The sequence below is a fragment of the Haplochromis burtoni genome, unplaced genomic scaffold (genome assembly GCF_018398535.1).
Source record: "Haplochromis burtoni strain Fernald_Lab_line unplaced genomic scaffold, NCSU_Asbu1 Contig_445, whole genome shotgun sequence".
Taxonomy (NCBI): Eukaryota; Metazoa; Chordata; class Actinopteri; order Cichliformes; family Cichlidae; genus Haplochromis; species Haplochromis burtoni.
In genome coordinates this window covers 323,914-340,124 of record NW_024582806.1, presented here as the reverse complement: position 1 = coordinate 340,124, position 16,211 = coordinate 323,914, and the positions used below count along the sequence as shown (strand labels likewise).

The window sequence follows — 16,211 nt, the reverse complement described above, 5'->3', positions numbered from 1 at the left end:
TGGTGGAATAGGCTGACTCAGAAGTTGAGATTTCTGATTTTTGAGTATAAATGGTGTGAAGAATTAGTCATGCCCCTACAGCTACCTGTTAAAATTCCCAACTTTGCAGCACAAATGTATGGAAGCTAGTTCACGCCACAGATTTTTCCTCTTTTTTTCCATCCATAAGTCAGAATCACTTAAATTTATTAAGTAAAATTTTGAGGTACAAACTTTAAGAATTAATTACAAAAATTAATTAAAAATTCAGTTGAGGATGCAAAGTTCTGCTTCACATAACTAAACGCCCCCTTCATAATGATATAGGGGATGCACTTGACCATGTTCGCACTTTCTTACCATTCATTTTGTAAATATGTGTGTATGCACTGGACACATCTTGTTTATGGATTCATTATCCTGGCTCCTGCTTGTGTAAACTTGTGTAGACCCTGGGTGTCAAATGTTAGGCCTGGAGGCCAGAATCAGGCCGGCATGCTGGATGAAAAAATATGAAGGAGGGCATAAATTTGGGACTTTTAACTGTATTTTTACATTTTTAAATGGCCTGTATTCGTATAGCGCTTTACTTAGTCCCTAAGGACCCCAAAGCGCTTTACACTACATTGAGTCATCCACCCATTCACACACTGGTGATGGCAAGCTACATTGTAGCCACAGCCACCCTGGGGCGCACTGACAGGCGAGGCTGCCGGATACTGGCGCCACCGGGCCCTCTGACCACCAGAGGCAGTAGGCAACGGGTGAAGTGTCTTGCCCAAGGACGATTACAAGACGAACTGCCAACTCTTGAGCCACACTCGCCCACTTTTACAGCTTTTCTTGCAAATAACACAGACAAACACACACACACACACACATTAATACTACACTAAAGTAGTCAATGATTGGTTTGTTTTCGGTCGTTTCTGTTTTGGCGGCGTCGGGGGGGACTTCTTTGTCTTATATTAACATATCTCTGATATTAGACGTGTAATCAAACAATTTTAGCTCTTCATAATCAAACACCGAGTTTCACTCGTCTTGCCTACAGTTGTCACAGTTGGCTGACACTTCTGTTTTCAGCTGTATTTTCCAAGGCGCATTTACACAAAAAGTGAACTAGCGCCAAAGAGAACTAAAGTGTCAGAAAAAAGCAGCAGTGTAGGTTTCAGTATCCTCAGGTGTGGTTTTAGTGCCTTATTTAAATCTTTGGGGGCTTATGGTTGTCTAAACTAGCCTTAATTTTTATTCATAAAGGGAAGTGAGAGCGTGTGCAGGTGCACGTCCGGTCTCTGCGCGCTCTCATTTCTATTAATTCCTTCTGCCAGCCCGCAATCACACCTGGGCTGGGTTTAGTTACTCATCCATCTGTGGACGAAGACGATACAAGATCCCACACGGGAGCACGGATTTATCGGGCAGAGGAAAGCTTATTTAATAAACCCAAGTGCTGAGTGAGAGGGTCGCATTGAATGAGGCAGAGGGAGGCCTTTGAGCGAACACGGTGTTGGTTAAATTCCCGGTCAGACGAGTGATTAACTCCACCGGAGAGCGGCCAAAAAATCCAGTCGACGATCTTATCAATGGAAGTGGCGAATGTGACTAAGACGCCTTTGAAAAACGACCAGGCCATTTTCCTTTCCACAAAACAGCGTGACATCTGCGCTGTGGTCGCAGCCTCATCGAGCGAGCGTGTGTGACTCACAAAGTGTGAGAGGCGCATGAGCCCGTCTGCGTCTGTGGCATTTCTCGCAGATGTTCACACTTGCTTCAGACTGTAAATTAAAGCGTCTTCCGCTCGCAGCTCAGTAGCTCCGTTGTTTTTCTGTCATTTTTTCTTTCTTTTCTTTTTACCAAATCATCCCCATTACATCAATCAAAAACCCAGCAGCCAGTCTCAGACACAAAAGAAACCACAAGTCCTTTTAGTCCTTTTGTTGTTTGACTTTTTTTAATCCTTTCTAGTCAGATTTTGTTTTTCCTCAAGCAATAGAAGTAAAACTGTCTACATCAATGGCAAATCTCACAATATTCCCCATTCAGTACCATCCCTCGGGGGGAACAGGAGGAATACATACAATTCAGAACAGCAGCAGCAGCAGCAGCACCTTCCTGCACATTTAATGAACACGTCTACATCCGCTAACAATGCAATGAATGAAATCATACAGCCGACCTTAAAACTGCCTGAGCGTCTCCCAGAAGGAGTTCAGTTCATGATATGTGGGTGTGACAATCGAGTACGTCGCCACGGGCAGCCGAAGTTTTCCAGGCTGCGGGCAGTTTGACAAGGTAAAAACGTTCATTATGAAGCAAAAATAAAACAAAAAAAGAATAAAATCATCAGATGCTCAGAGCTTGAGGGATGGGGGGCTCTTAATGGCAGGATAATAACGACAGGATTGAAAGCAACTGTGTTTGTGCGCTCTTTCTAAACTCCAAAGTACCATCAAGCATTTGCGTTTTGGCTGAAAACTGCTGAGTTACATTATGAGAACATCTCCAAAAATACCATTAGAAGCATTTCTACTCATTATCGCGTGTTTGCCTGCGAGTCTGGAGTGGGTAAACACGTGAGATTCGTGTGTTCATGAGTCTGTTTTTCATTCTTATTCTTCCCCCCTCTCAATTCTGAATGACTATCCTTTATTACCCGCAGTTTCCTACCAATCAAAAAAGCTCAATTGTTACGCTGTCAACCTCAAAAGTCATGTGACCAGAGGGAAAAAGTTCACGAGCATCCCGAGGCAGGCGGGCAAACACGCGAGTCCAAATTTGCAGCTACACACATACATGTGTAATTAGACGTTAAGTTATTTATTATTTTTCTCCTTCTTGCTGCTGTTTCTGTGCGGCGGCCTTTTCTTCCTCTTCGTGCACTTGTATTTTGTTTAAACCCTCCAGTCAGAGTCACACACAAATTCAAGGTTAAAGCATACGCAAATCTTCACAATGAGCAGACAGCGAGGTGAGATATGTCACAGTTTTCCCCTCGCTGCTAAAGAAAACACCAGGGGAGGGAGAACATAAAAGGTTACATTTTTTAACATTTTTTCATCCCCCCCAAAACAAAAACAAAGCAATGTGTCCAGACTTGAGAGCTCAAGGTCACCAGAGGAGAACAGCCGCGATTTTTTTGTGTTTTGGCACTGCTGCGATTTAGTCCTCCATTAAGGTCCAACGCTTATGGGCTCAAAGCCACGGCTATCAGTCAAGTCATCGGATAAATCGCTGCCACACCGCACAAACAGAAAAAGTTTTTTCATGAGAACTGTACAGCCAAAAGAGACCCAAAAACAATAAGAGACAAAAATAGTCAGTATACTCTGATAGGATATCTATATTAGTGCTAGTTGCTAAGAGAGAGATATGACAGACAGGCACTTAAGTTCTAATGCATAGCAGAGATTGAAGCAAGAGCCTAGACAGAAAAGAAGGACTTGGGGCCAAAGCAAAGTGAAAACACCTCTTAAAATGTTTGGTGTTGTGTAAAAAAACCCAAGTGAACAAACTGCAGTTTTTTTCATACTGATGAAATGAGAACTGATCCCTGCTCAGCTGCTAAAAAGCAGTGTGCTGACGGCTACAAAGCTAGCATCAGCATGGCTATTGATAGGGCCTCTGTCCTCAGCTGTGTGCACTGTATGCTATTTAGCATCCTGAGATGAAGGGGATTAAGTGAGACACAAGTGTCTGGAGCCAGTAGCTCTAATGGGATTGCTTAGCAGTATATTTGGGGAGGGGGGGTCTAACCCTGAGCTGTGGTCAGCAGGACGGCGAATTTACGCCCTGGCACAATGCTAATATGTTAATCTGATCTAGCTGGTTTTAACTAGCTAGCAGGCAACTGTACTCCCTGCTACAAGTGTCTTTTATTTGAGGCCTGTGCGCTCAATACTTATGGCTCACCGAACAGTGAAAGTATGCAGTGAAGAAGATATCAGGAGCAGAAAAATTTGAATTTTGAAGAGTAAAATCGACACATAATATTTAACAGTACGCTAACAGCAGCTATGCTAGTATTTCTCACAGTAGAAAGGAAGGCTAGCAGATTGCTAGTACTTTAGGTCTCAGTCAGACAAGCCTAGTGGCTTGCTAGCGACCATTTAGCAGCTACTGGTTGCTAGGTTAAAATATTTATTCCTCAACCAGTTGCGAGTCATTGCTAGAGGCTGCTGGCAGTTGCTGTGAAACTGATTGCAAAAGCTCCATACTCAAATGGTTGGAGACTAGTTAGTAACCCCGTTGCAACCACCGTTTTCTAAGGAAAAATGGGTATTATACGACTCTGAAATTGGTCACAAAAAGGTGTTTTTATTCCTGCATCAAAAACATTGTGATTGCTTTGCTTGCTAGAGGCTGCAAGAAGAAATGCTGTCCGCTAACACTTTCCATCTCTTCACCAAGCAACTGTGAAACTGTAAGAAAAAATTGGAAATGGAGAACTGTTTGCCTTCAAAACAGGTTGCAACTTTTGAAACGTGTTGGTTTATGGTTTGCTTGGGAGAGTAAGCGGTGAGTGTTTGCAGACAAGTCTGCATCTTCCTTGCAAACTACAAGTGACTGCAGCAACCTGCTGGCAACCACAGCAATGACAAGAAGGTGCAGTTTTTGGTGCAGTGATTTCCTCTAGCAACAATTCGCTGGGGAATACTAACTTTTTCCCTAGCAACCAGAAGTTGCCAGGAGGTTGCCGACTGGTCTCTAGGCTTGTGGCTCTGAGGACTTAGTGAAATTTCTGCGTTCATGTCATATTTATTGTGTACAATCTCCCCCCCGTTTCATTTTATTTCAACATTCCAGTTAGGACTGTCAACATGTTTTTCTTGATCTTACCCATCTTGGAAGACTCACATCAAGGAATATGAACTGAAACCTAAAGACATAGTGTCTATAATGTTTTTCAGCCACATACGAGCAACTCTGTAATCAGAAAGCTGACGATCGCTGTGCACACACAGCAAACCTTCAAACCTTCCATACTTTATGACATGAATGCAGTAAAAGCTCACACCAGTGCTCCCCACTTTTGTTTTTAGAACTACATTAAATCAAGCTTGGAAAGAAAAACAACAAAAAACACCCCACAAAGCTTCACTGAAGTTCTCTGGAAAATGGCTACAATCTGAAAATGAGGCACTTTTTGAGCAGATGTACAATTCCACACATTTTTCTTTTTCATCAACCGTTGTATTCTTTATAATTGGAGCTCTTCCAATTAGGAAAAAAAAAAAGAAAAAAGAAAACACTGTTCTCCATTTTTGTACCCTCCTCTGATGGGTTTCACTCAAGGAATGAGAGCAGCAAATAGCTTTTTAAGAATGTCATTTGGCACACATCCCTGTTGGTTTCCACAACCAACTAGATGAAAGCGAAGAGGAAAAAAAAAGAAAAGAAGTTTTCCATCAGTCTCTGACAAAGTGCTTGAGGACCGTGTCCGATCCAGCTGCTCTCTCGATGCGATAGGTTGCCACAAAATGAAGAGGCGGAGCCTTTGTTTTCCCCAGGGACGATTCACCAACATCAGCACTCTAGAAGAAAAGCCAGAGAAGAGAGGTTTGATTACAAATCGTATAAACACACCTCAGATATGAAGAAGATGAAAGAAATGTTATGTAAACAAAGTGTCTCCACGTTATCTGGTTAATATGTAATGTGTGATATCGGTTCTGGAACACGCTGACCCTAAAACGAACAACTTGAATACGTAGTGCGGCTAAACGGGCTGGAAGAAAGACTCAGACAGGAAGAAGGAGATAAAGGGAACAGCAGGGAGGGAGAAAGTGAGGACACCTATGGCTACAGGCAACTGTGTGTGTGAGAGTGTGTGTGAGAGTGTGTGTGTGTGCGCACAAGCCCGTACGTGGGAAAACAGAGTTCTAGATCCCATGTTGCATTTTCCTGAGCGCATGCCCCAAATGTGAGCACACAGGTATGTGGGAAAATGTCACTGCTGCAGTTATTCAAAATGTCAAGTCTGAAAAGTAGTCATGGCTTCTTTTTCTTTTTTTTCTTTTTTTTTTTTGCACCGTTGGAAGGATTAGCTGCATAATTCTGCTCCACAGTAGAGACAGCAGCAGAATCACATGACATCCAGAGCCATCTGTCAGTCTTGGGTCCTCTGTGCCGTGTCATGTTAGGTTACCCTGGTCACAGCTTTAGTAGTCAGTGTACAGCGATGATTGCAGTGCAGAAGTGAGCTAAAATTGTTTTTATACAAGGGGGAGTCTGCACCCTCTATCCACTTACTACTACAAATGGTACCACTGGTGCAAAAGAAATTGGTATACGGCTCGAGAAGAATGGCACCACAGCGCTTAGCACTGACGCCACGTATCAGGAACACTGCAGCTCTAGCAGGTCTGTGTATTGTGTGGGTGTGTCTTATGTCATCCAGGTTTGTGATCTGTTAGGGGGGGCGTGTCCTGGGTCTGCCCCAGGGGCCTCCTCCCGGAGGGGCATGCCCAGAACACCTCGCCCAGGAGTCATCCTTATCAGATGCCAGAACCACCTCAGCTGGCTCCTTTTGGTGTGGCGGAGCAGCGGCTCTACTCCGAGCCCCTCGCGGATGGCCAAACTCCTCAACCTATCTCTAAAGGAGACGTCAGCCACCCTTCGAAGGAAGCCCATTTCTGCCGCCGGTACCTGCAATCTCGCTCTTTTGGTCAATACCCAAAGCTTGTGACGATAGGTGAGGGTAGGGACGCAGATTGACTGGTAAATTGAGAGGTTCGCTTTTACGCACAAGCTCTCTCTTCGCCACGACGGACCGGTACAGCATCCGCATCATGCAGCCATAGAACCAATCTGTCTGTTGATCTCCCGCTCCCTTTTCCCATCACTCGTGAACAAGACCCCAAGATGCTTAAACTCCTCCAGTTGGGGCAGGAACTCATCCCTGACCAGGAGTGAGTACTCCACCCTTTTCCGGCTGAGGACCATGGCCTCAGATTTGTATGTTGCATCTGAAATATTTAAGCTGAATAAAGTTTTAAGATAGTAATCATTCAAATGACAATTAAAGCTGGATTTTTAGTTAGCAATTTGCAGTGATGTGGTGGCCTGGAGACGATAGAAACTGAATGAGTTTTTGCAACTTCAAATGACAAAGCTGCCGGTGACACGGGAACAAAGACGAGCTTTGCTCAACTTAGAGGAGAGTAGATGAAGTAACTACCAATGAGAGTAAAAATATAATTGACATGTGACCTGGAAGTAAACTGGTAACTTGTGTTACCTAGGCAACTGGAGCCTGGATTATCAGTATGTGACCGGCCTTAAGATGCAAAGTGATGTGCAAGTTTGCACATTGCAATTTTAACTTATTGTATTTTATGACTATTGCTTCTTTTATTAATTTTGTTCTTTTGTAAGGTGACCTTGGGTTTTTCAAAGGCGCCCTCAAATAAAATGTATTATTATTATTATTAAGTGAACAGCTTCCACTGGGATACAGGTCAAGGATAAGTAGTTCCTCCACTGTTAAAAGTATTTATGTACACAATCTTATCTTTTTCTTCTTTTGTTATTTTTTGATGGAGATCCAATCTCTTTATGGTCACGATTCACCTCTTAGCAGGTTAGCTTGGTTCAAGGCTTAAAACTCTGTGAGGGTTTTCTGAAACCTCAGTGGAGAAAATGGACCAACCAGTCAGGATGCAGGATGAAAAGAATCAGAAAACACTGGCTGACTCAACACTGCGCAGTCTGACAGGCCTCCGGACTGATGTTGTGCAGTCTGACATTGATTGCATTAGACACATATAACTCGGTTAGATGTGCAATTATTCCTTCAAGATTTCAGTTTTCCCGTGGTGTGTATGGACCTTCAAACCAGATGTCAGGTTGTTGTATTGTGGAGTAGATAACGACCGAGTACAGGCTAACTGCTTTAAAGGTCTTGTGTGTTGTAAATAAACAATGAATGCAAGATGCGAACCACAGCTCCTGCACCTTGTACTGGAAGCACAATTATGACGACCATAAAGGTCAGTAAGTGCCCTCTAAACTGGTTCAGTCAAATGTGGTGACTCACACTGAAGGCACTTAAGCCGCCGAGTGCCAAAATAACCAAAGCACAAGGCTAGTAAAGAGGACAGACTCAGAGAGAGTTCCCAGTCTCTTTTCTTAAAATTAAAAAAATAAAAAAAATTCCCAGCCTTGCTCGACTCTCTAATTGCAATTGAGGGTACTCTGTATTTACACCCCCTCCCTCTCTCTGTCTTCCCCCCAGCTTGTCTTCTTCCTGGTGCAGTGAGCTATATTTAGCGTGCCTCAGCACAGACGGTGCCCGCCAGCCGGCCAAGCCGTGACGGCCTAAATCAGAGCGGAGCAGCTCGAAAAGCAGCAACATAACCGAGCTATCCGGCATGAGAATCCAGAGCAGGGTGTCGCTACACGCTCTTGTTACTGCTGCAGCTCTGCCATGGATACACACATGCAAACTCTGGGAGATGCTGTAATTGCGCAGATGACATTCACTTAATAACGACCTTTCCTCTGCACAGACGTGGCAAATTATACAGGAAAAAAAATGTGAAACAGCTGTCTACACATACAGCCTTTTATACGCGGCTACATGTGCAGTGCTTCCTCTCCTGGTCACACTAATCAGATATCTTATTTTCCCCAGGCTGCCCCATGCCGTCGCCTTGGACGTGTTAATCGATCTCATCCACTTCCTAGCATCGTTTCTCCATCTGTTGGCTAATCAATAGGATAATGACCGCGGTGGCGATTGTGTGAGTGTGTGTGGCTCTCTTTCACTATTCTCCCAGACTGTTTAAATCAAGAGGTTAGACAAGGCTATCTGCCTCCGGAGTACAGTGTCTAGCCAATAACTGTTCTCTAGCCGCCTGTGTGTCAGAAAGTGTGTGTGTAATTAGGAGAGTCTGGGTCTATGTGATGTCTCAATCGAGGGCTGGCTAAAATTGAAAGCCACCCTGTTCTCCTGTCGTAAATCGACTGTGTCAGTCTGTCATTTTCATGCCGCCCCGGCTCCCACAAGACACGGAGGCTGCTCCCAGCAACGTGATGTGAGTCACTGAGTGCACTGGTCACTTGGTTTGGTTTAAATCATATTTTATGCTAAAGGAAATTGGCCAGACCCGCGCTAGAGTCCATCATGTGTTTACAATCAATGGAAAGTGGCGCTGGTTGAAAAACAGACTGTACAAAAAGAGCATTGTCAGTGTCACCGTCTTCATGAGAGCAAGACACATGTGCACTAGATGGATCTATGAACTTCACACAGGAACAGATGAATGAAAAATCACCAGAAAGCATCAATGCTCCTCACTGCATCTCATCCTTCTGTGAGCATCTCATAGGTCGCAGAGCAGAAAATGTACAAATCCGTTCTTACTGAATGCCTCCAGCGTGCTGCGATCTCTTTGTGCAAGACAGCAAATTCCTTGCAACTCCAAAAGTAGCCAAGAAGCCACGACCTTTGACCTACACATTGCAAAAAGCCAAGAATATTCTTCTGGAGATCATTAAAGTCTTTTCAAATGAGAGAATCTCTTGAGGGTTTTTCCACGATGGATGCAATTTTTCAAGCCAGCGACTTGAGCTCCCGAAATCCTTCTGCACTGTTATTATACTTGATTCCATTAAATCATCTATCCTGCAGGCAAGGCGAGCAGCTAAGAGGCGAAACGCCGCAACATGAGCCGGGATCCAGCGTCAAAGACAGCTGCGTATACACGGATAGACGAAAACTGGCAGGCTGAACCGACAGGACAGCTCCCGTGTCACCCCATTTTATTTCTTCCAGCGACGCCAGAAAGTCTGTCAGTTATAAGGATTTAATGTTTGCACTCTGACCACAGCGTCTGATTTCACCGTACTTATTTGTTAGTCATGGATTTGGCGCGCATGTGGATGACGGTTTGGTAAAAGTAATACTGCAACCAAAATCTTCCTCTGAGCATCTAATGCTTGGCTCGTGGGGGCTTCAGAGGTGGGTGTGGGAAAATATAAATACATAAAAAAATCTGAAAATGGCTTCTTCATGGTGGGTGGCAGCTGCAACCAGCTCGTCTTACAAGAACCGCTAAAGATACTACTGTTGCCATTTTAAACATTCAATGCAAGCACACTGTGGTCATTTTTGCACAGAAAAGAACAAATGGAAGAGTTATACGGAAGACCAACAGTGCCCGAATTGGAAAATAAAAAAAATACCTACAGTAGAAATGTAGAAAGAAATACAGAAACAAAAACATTTACTACAATACACAAATGTTCTGTCTGTTCTTGAACTCCTTGTTCAATCAGGAGTTGAGCAACCAAACTCATCACGCCCAAATATTTTAGGCCGCTACAGGTTCTTATCTAATCACATGCCTTGCAACCGCCTAATAATTGATTAAAATCACAAACCAAACATTACTGTACCATTGGCCAGGCCAGGTTTCCAGTGCCTCTACTCCAAACCCCTCTCAGATGGCTGAGCTCCTCACCCCTTCTCCAAGGTAGATGCCAGCCATCCTTTGGAAAAAGCTCATTTCTTCCGCTGTCAGTTTTTGTCATTTCTTAAAATCAATTAAAAATTATTGGCTAGATTTTTTTCCCAAGTTTTTCATTTGATTTAAATCCTAATACTAATTGTTTTGTTCAATAACTTGTTATTCTGGCATTTTTGGGCCTCCGTACACTAAGAACACTAATTTCCTCCTCCTTTGTTTGAAGTCAAAACGAGAAAATGCAAAAGCGTTAAAACCGGTTTCAAACAGCCACATTTTAACCTCATCTGAACTGAGCTCTTGTATATTTCAGTTTTCTGAGATATTTGGAATCACTTAGACCTGATAAGTATAAAAACTAAGCATCATCTTTGAACAGAAAGTCATCCTTTTTTAAAAGTATGTCTTGAAATGGGGTTTATTTGACAGCAAAAGACAATAAAGTCACCACTGTACAGGTATATGGTGCCGAAAAGGCAAAATACAAAGTACCCATATGAGGACACACAATATATGAGAGCTGTTCAGGTAAAGAACAAGTAGCTGAGTTAAACATCAAAGAGTAATTCAAACACTAGTGTAAAGTAGTGTTTGAATCACACATGTGACAGACATGTGCACAGCCGGTTTCGGAGTCTACAGGAAACAGTCGACAGATATTTCTGGTGGAGTACTCACACCAGTTTTTGACTGAATCCTTTGAGCTGTTGCCAACAACCAGAAAACAGGTTGAAGAGATTTGTAGAAAGGCAAAAATAATTCTTTATCTCCTGATTACATCCAGAATCAGATCTCAAGCCCGTCCCCATCGTATTTAATAGTCTGCATAAACTCAGTAAGTCAGGTGAGTACAATAAGATGGTCACCAGTAGGCCACGTCATTAAAACTCTCTTTAGGAGTGGCCGTAGCTAGGAGAGTGTGGCGCCCTGAGCAATTCCTTGAGAAATTTATGGTTTTTGTGAAGCTGTTCTGCTGCATTTTTTGCAGTGCAGCAGAAGGAGGGGGAGGGGGGGGGGCTTATCCCAATGGGGAAGTTGCTGCTGTTTATGAGGCGGTTGCACATGGCCCGCAAAAACGCCCATGTAGGAGTTTTAAGTAACATCCCCATTAAATGGTTTTAATGTTGTGGCTGATTGAGTTACAGCACAGAACGTTACATTTTCTGCACATGCTGTTCGGTACAAACAGAGTGGGAAGGTTTTCCTGGGAAAAACTCTTCTGAGACTAAGACAGCATCTCGTGTTCACCAAAACACGAGTATTTGAAATCAGTATGCTCCAGAACGAGCACCTCCACGCGATGCTTAACCACCTTTAGAATAATGAGAATTAAGGCGCTAACCATCCATCTTTAATCAAAGCTTTTTATCACCTGAAGACATCTCTTCATTTGAATACAACATTTTCCTTTTATGCTCAGCTGTAAATTTCCATGCGTTACATCCGTGCAGCTGACAGCGGCGAGCAGACTGCGTGGTGCTGAAAGACGAGTTGACGCTTATTGCATTTTCACGCCTGCCCCTTCTGTAGCTCTGCCGCCGTCAATCACGCCTCCAGCAGCTCGTAGCATAGCTGCTGTAGCTATTTAACCAGGTGTGCGAGAGGGTAAGGTATATATACACATAACATGACGCGTGCGGGGGGAGGAGGGTGTAAAGTTGCAAAGATTACATTGAAAATAACACCTGCAAAACACACACACACACACACACACACAAAAGGTTATGAGATGAGTGCGACAAGCTATAGCACTCTTTAAATGGTATTAAAAGCTAAATGCTTATTAAAGGTGGTAATTTGTTCCTATATTCTGTGAGGTTCAGAGACAGGCCTGTATAAGGCTCCAGAGACTTTCCATTATGCAGCAGCGCAGTGGGAAAGCCTGAGTGGGCGTGTTACAGCACAGGAATGTGTGGGGACAGGAAGAGATGGACAGAGACAGAGCAGCACTGCAGAGTCAGGGGGGAGATGAACATCCACCGTCCTGTCCCATGTGCCGCTTCGCATCCGAGTATTTTTAGCTCATCCTTGAACAATATCCGAACAAGTAGTTTGTTATGCCGCCAGGCCAACATGCTGGCCTTTGCACACTACAGCTTTCTCATCACCTGAGAAATATACTGGGGAAAAAAATCTTCTGTTTCATCACGTCACACCTTCGCTATTTCAACACCTGCCTCAAACAAACGACAGTGAGCTTCTGAACTTTGCACTCAGCCTCGAGATCACACCTTGAACTCGTTCCCTGTACGATTCTGAATTTTGAGATCTCACTTCTGGCTTTTAAAGCTCTTCATAGCCTCTGGTGTACGACCTCCCTGATCTTTTAGTCACATATAAGCCCGTGTCAGCATTCACAGCCCAAAAACTAAGGAAGGAGATGCCCGAGGAAATCAGGTCTACAGAGTCAGTGGCTGCCTATGTGCAGCCCAAACGCTTTAGTGAGAATACACAAGCGTCTGTTTCACAGGGTGGCTTAAATCTTTTCAGAGAAAATCAGTGTCAACAAGTAAAGCTGATTACTGGCTGCTTTCTTCCTGATCTAGACGCTCAGTGTTCCTCTGCAGAAACCCAGACGTTAATAAAGTATAAAGAGAGAGAAAATAACAGCAACTCCTGCAATGAATGGACAACGCCAAACAGCTAAAAGAAATACAACAAATCATCACCGTCTTATTAAATGCATCTTGCATCTCAGCACCAGGGCAGTAAAGACAAGTCAGTCACTAAGAACTGGACACATCTGCTTACGCTTCTGTCATTTAAGTTTGAGACACTTTTTCTCGGGCCATCCATCCATCACAGGGTCACAGTGCATCCCAGCAATCATGGGGAGGTGAGGGGATTCAAACCTGGGCCCATCTTTCTGTGAAGTGATGGTGCTAACCACTGTGCCACTTTTTGCCTATTTCAAGTCATTATACATTGATTATTTCCGGGATTTGGACAAAAAAAAAATCACATCTAAACATGTTATCTTGACCTCTGGACAACTGTAGGGAGATTGTTTGCTGTTAATTAGTAAACAAATTTCAATTCAATTTCATTTACACAGCACAAAATCACAACAGTCACCTCAAGGCCCCCTATATTGTAAGATGAAGACCCTATAATAATACAGAGAAAACCCCAACGATCAAACAACAATCTTTGAGCATGCATTTGGCGACAGTGGGAAGGACAAACTCCTTTTTAAAAGGAAGAAACCTCTGAACCAGGATCAGGGAGGGGAAGTCAAGACTGGATGGTGGTGATGGGAGGGAGACAACACAAAAGGCACACTGTGGACGAGAGCCAGGGAATAATAATAACTAATGACTAAACGCAGAGTGGTGTACGAAGACACAAAAAGACGCTGCCTCCGTGTAGTTTACCCATAAATAGAAATAACCACCAAAGGTCACAATTAGTCTTTTTATTGCAACAACAAACCAGTCCGGGCCTGTGCGAGTTGCTTCTTAACCTTTGACCAACTTTTTTAAAAAGTGTATTAATTTTTCCAAACAGCTCATGCTGCAGACATCAGTGTGTTGTAACCAGATGATCCCACTGTAGGTCCAAACGTCAGATTCCCCTCAGGGCATCCGAGGATTTTCCTAACTGTTGAAATGAGTGACTTTAAAAAACAATAGAAAGAAAAAACAACCACTGCAGAGAAACTCGAACCCAGTTTGAGCAGAAACTTCCTGCCGTTGCTCCAAATGCAGCGTTTAAACTGTGTAACAGAAACTGGCAACCGTAGTGAAATCTGACATGGGACCTCCTGTCCCTGGAGAGCGCAGACACAGCGAAAGCCAACGGGACCAAAGGGTTTTTGTGGACGTTATCTCATTCATTCTCCCACTCTTACTCACACACATACGCACACGCAGTCACTGTCTGCTGATTCAGACCGGCGATTTCTCTCCGTCTTTGTGTCGTGCCGCTCCACCAGTTCTGCCACTTTCTGCTAATGCCGATGGCCCCACTGAGCATTGACACACACACACGTATACACACACACACGACGGTGGCATCCTGAGTGAAGTGATATACTGAGTGATAACATGAGCAGGTGGGATCCTCTCTTCCGTGTAAGGCCTTTCCCAGAATGCCAGCGAACAGCTTGCTCCGGTTCTCCGATGTGGACGGACAAACGAAGTGAAACACAAGAAGCTGTTGCACCATCTTGAAGCAAAGCCGCCGAGCTGCTGCTGAGACATTTGTGTCTTTTCTTGCTTCGCTGTGACAGAACAGCAAAATTCAGCCAAAGTGTTTTTTTGGCACATCAGTGAAGAAGATGTAAAAGGAAGGAAATCTTCTTTATTAGTCTTCACATCACACCAGCACCGATCTGGATCAAGAAATTCATTGTAAAGCCGACTAAGGCTGGTAGTTGAACCAAAAGTGCTGTAAACATGAACATGATAATGTTAATGTTCATCCCACAGCCCACATGTGCAACCGGAGCAGAAATATAGGGAAATGCAATAACACGAATACTCTCAGCGGCCACTTTACTCGGATTTTTAATCCTTTATGTCAAAGATTCAACAAGGTGCTGGACACATCTTTAGAGATTTTGGTCCATTTTGACATGATAGCTGTAAAAGTCTGCAACAATACTCGGGCTGGCTGTGGTGCTTAAATGATGGTCAGGTGTTACTAAGGGACACAAAGTTTGCCAAGAAAATATCCCCCATACCATCACACCAGCAGCAGCCTGAACCGTTGATACAAGGCAGGATGGATCCATGCTTTCAGTTTTGTTTTGCACTAAATTTGGATACCATCATCTGAATGTCGCAGCAGAAATCGAGACTCAGACCGGGCATCGTTTCTCCAATCTTCTGTTGTCCCGTTCTGTTGAGCCTGTGTAAAATTGTAGCCCCACTTTCCTGTTGTTACAGGAGTAAGTACAGAAGCTAATTGTTCTGGTTTTCCATTCTGCAACTTTAATGTTTTATAATCAGTGTAACCACTTAGCTGCTGCAGGCTGTGCCTGCTTTTATTTTAATAAACAGTGGCCTTTTCCTAATAAATTTGCCATATCAGCTCAGGTGCCAACATGTCAGTGTGGTATTTACAAAATGTTCCACCCTCAAGATATACTGACTCTTCTATTGCAGCTGGCTTGAGTTATTATTAATTGCAAAAATGTTGAGAAAAAAAAAGATTGTATAAACAATAAAAAAAAAAAGAAAGAAAGGTTTGCTATAGTTGAGATGACTCTCAATTAAAGCCTTCACTTCCCGGTGCCATCTCGGTCAGTTCCTCTATAGGTCTTCATCACCTGATAGGAGTGCTCTGCTGTGACAGAGGACCCAGAGAAGAACTCATGAACCTTTGGATCATTAAAATGACAAAAAAGGGGTTGACGGTGTGGAATCTGGAGTTCAGTTTGGAAATCGTGTCCCGTGTGTTTGGAAACTGATGCCAATCTGTGTTTCACAGTGCCTCCGTGTGTGTCTGTGTGTGTTCATGACAGCTCCTGGCCTCTGCTCCAATCTGTTGATGAATTGTGTAATTATTAATAGAGACGCCTCTGCCGCTTCATACGGCAACAGCTCTGCTGGTTTTAAGTTACTATGTGCAGCTTTATTGAAAGAAGTGCAGCTCTGTGTGACTGCATATATATGCGTGTGCAAACACCGAGGACGAGTATGATCGAATGTGCAGGCATGCACGTGAGAGCGTAGGTGTGTGTGTGTGTGTGTGTGTGTGTGTGTGTGTGTGTGTGTGTGTGTGTGTGTGTGTGTGTGTGTGTGTGTGTGTGTGTGTGTG

The 16,211-nt window shown here is 43.7% G+C and overlaps 1 protein-coding gene across 1 annotated transcript in view; it reads right to left on the bottom strand.

Annotated features, from left to right (window-relative positions):
* Nucleotides 1–1,911: 1,911 nt before the first annotated feature.
* si:ch73-335l21.1 (insulin receptor substrate 1-B) overlaps nt 1,912–16,211 on the bottom strand; it is a 51,652-nt gene continuing 37,352 nt past the window's right edge. Inside the window, exon 4 of the mRNA XM_005945270.3 lies at nt 1,912–5,513. Coding sequence (XP_005945332.1) covers nt 5,506–5,513 — 8 coding nt within the window. The 3' untranslated portion in view covers nt 1,912–5,505. The remainder of the gene's footprint in view (nt 5,514–16,211) is intronic.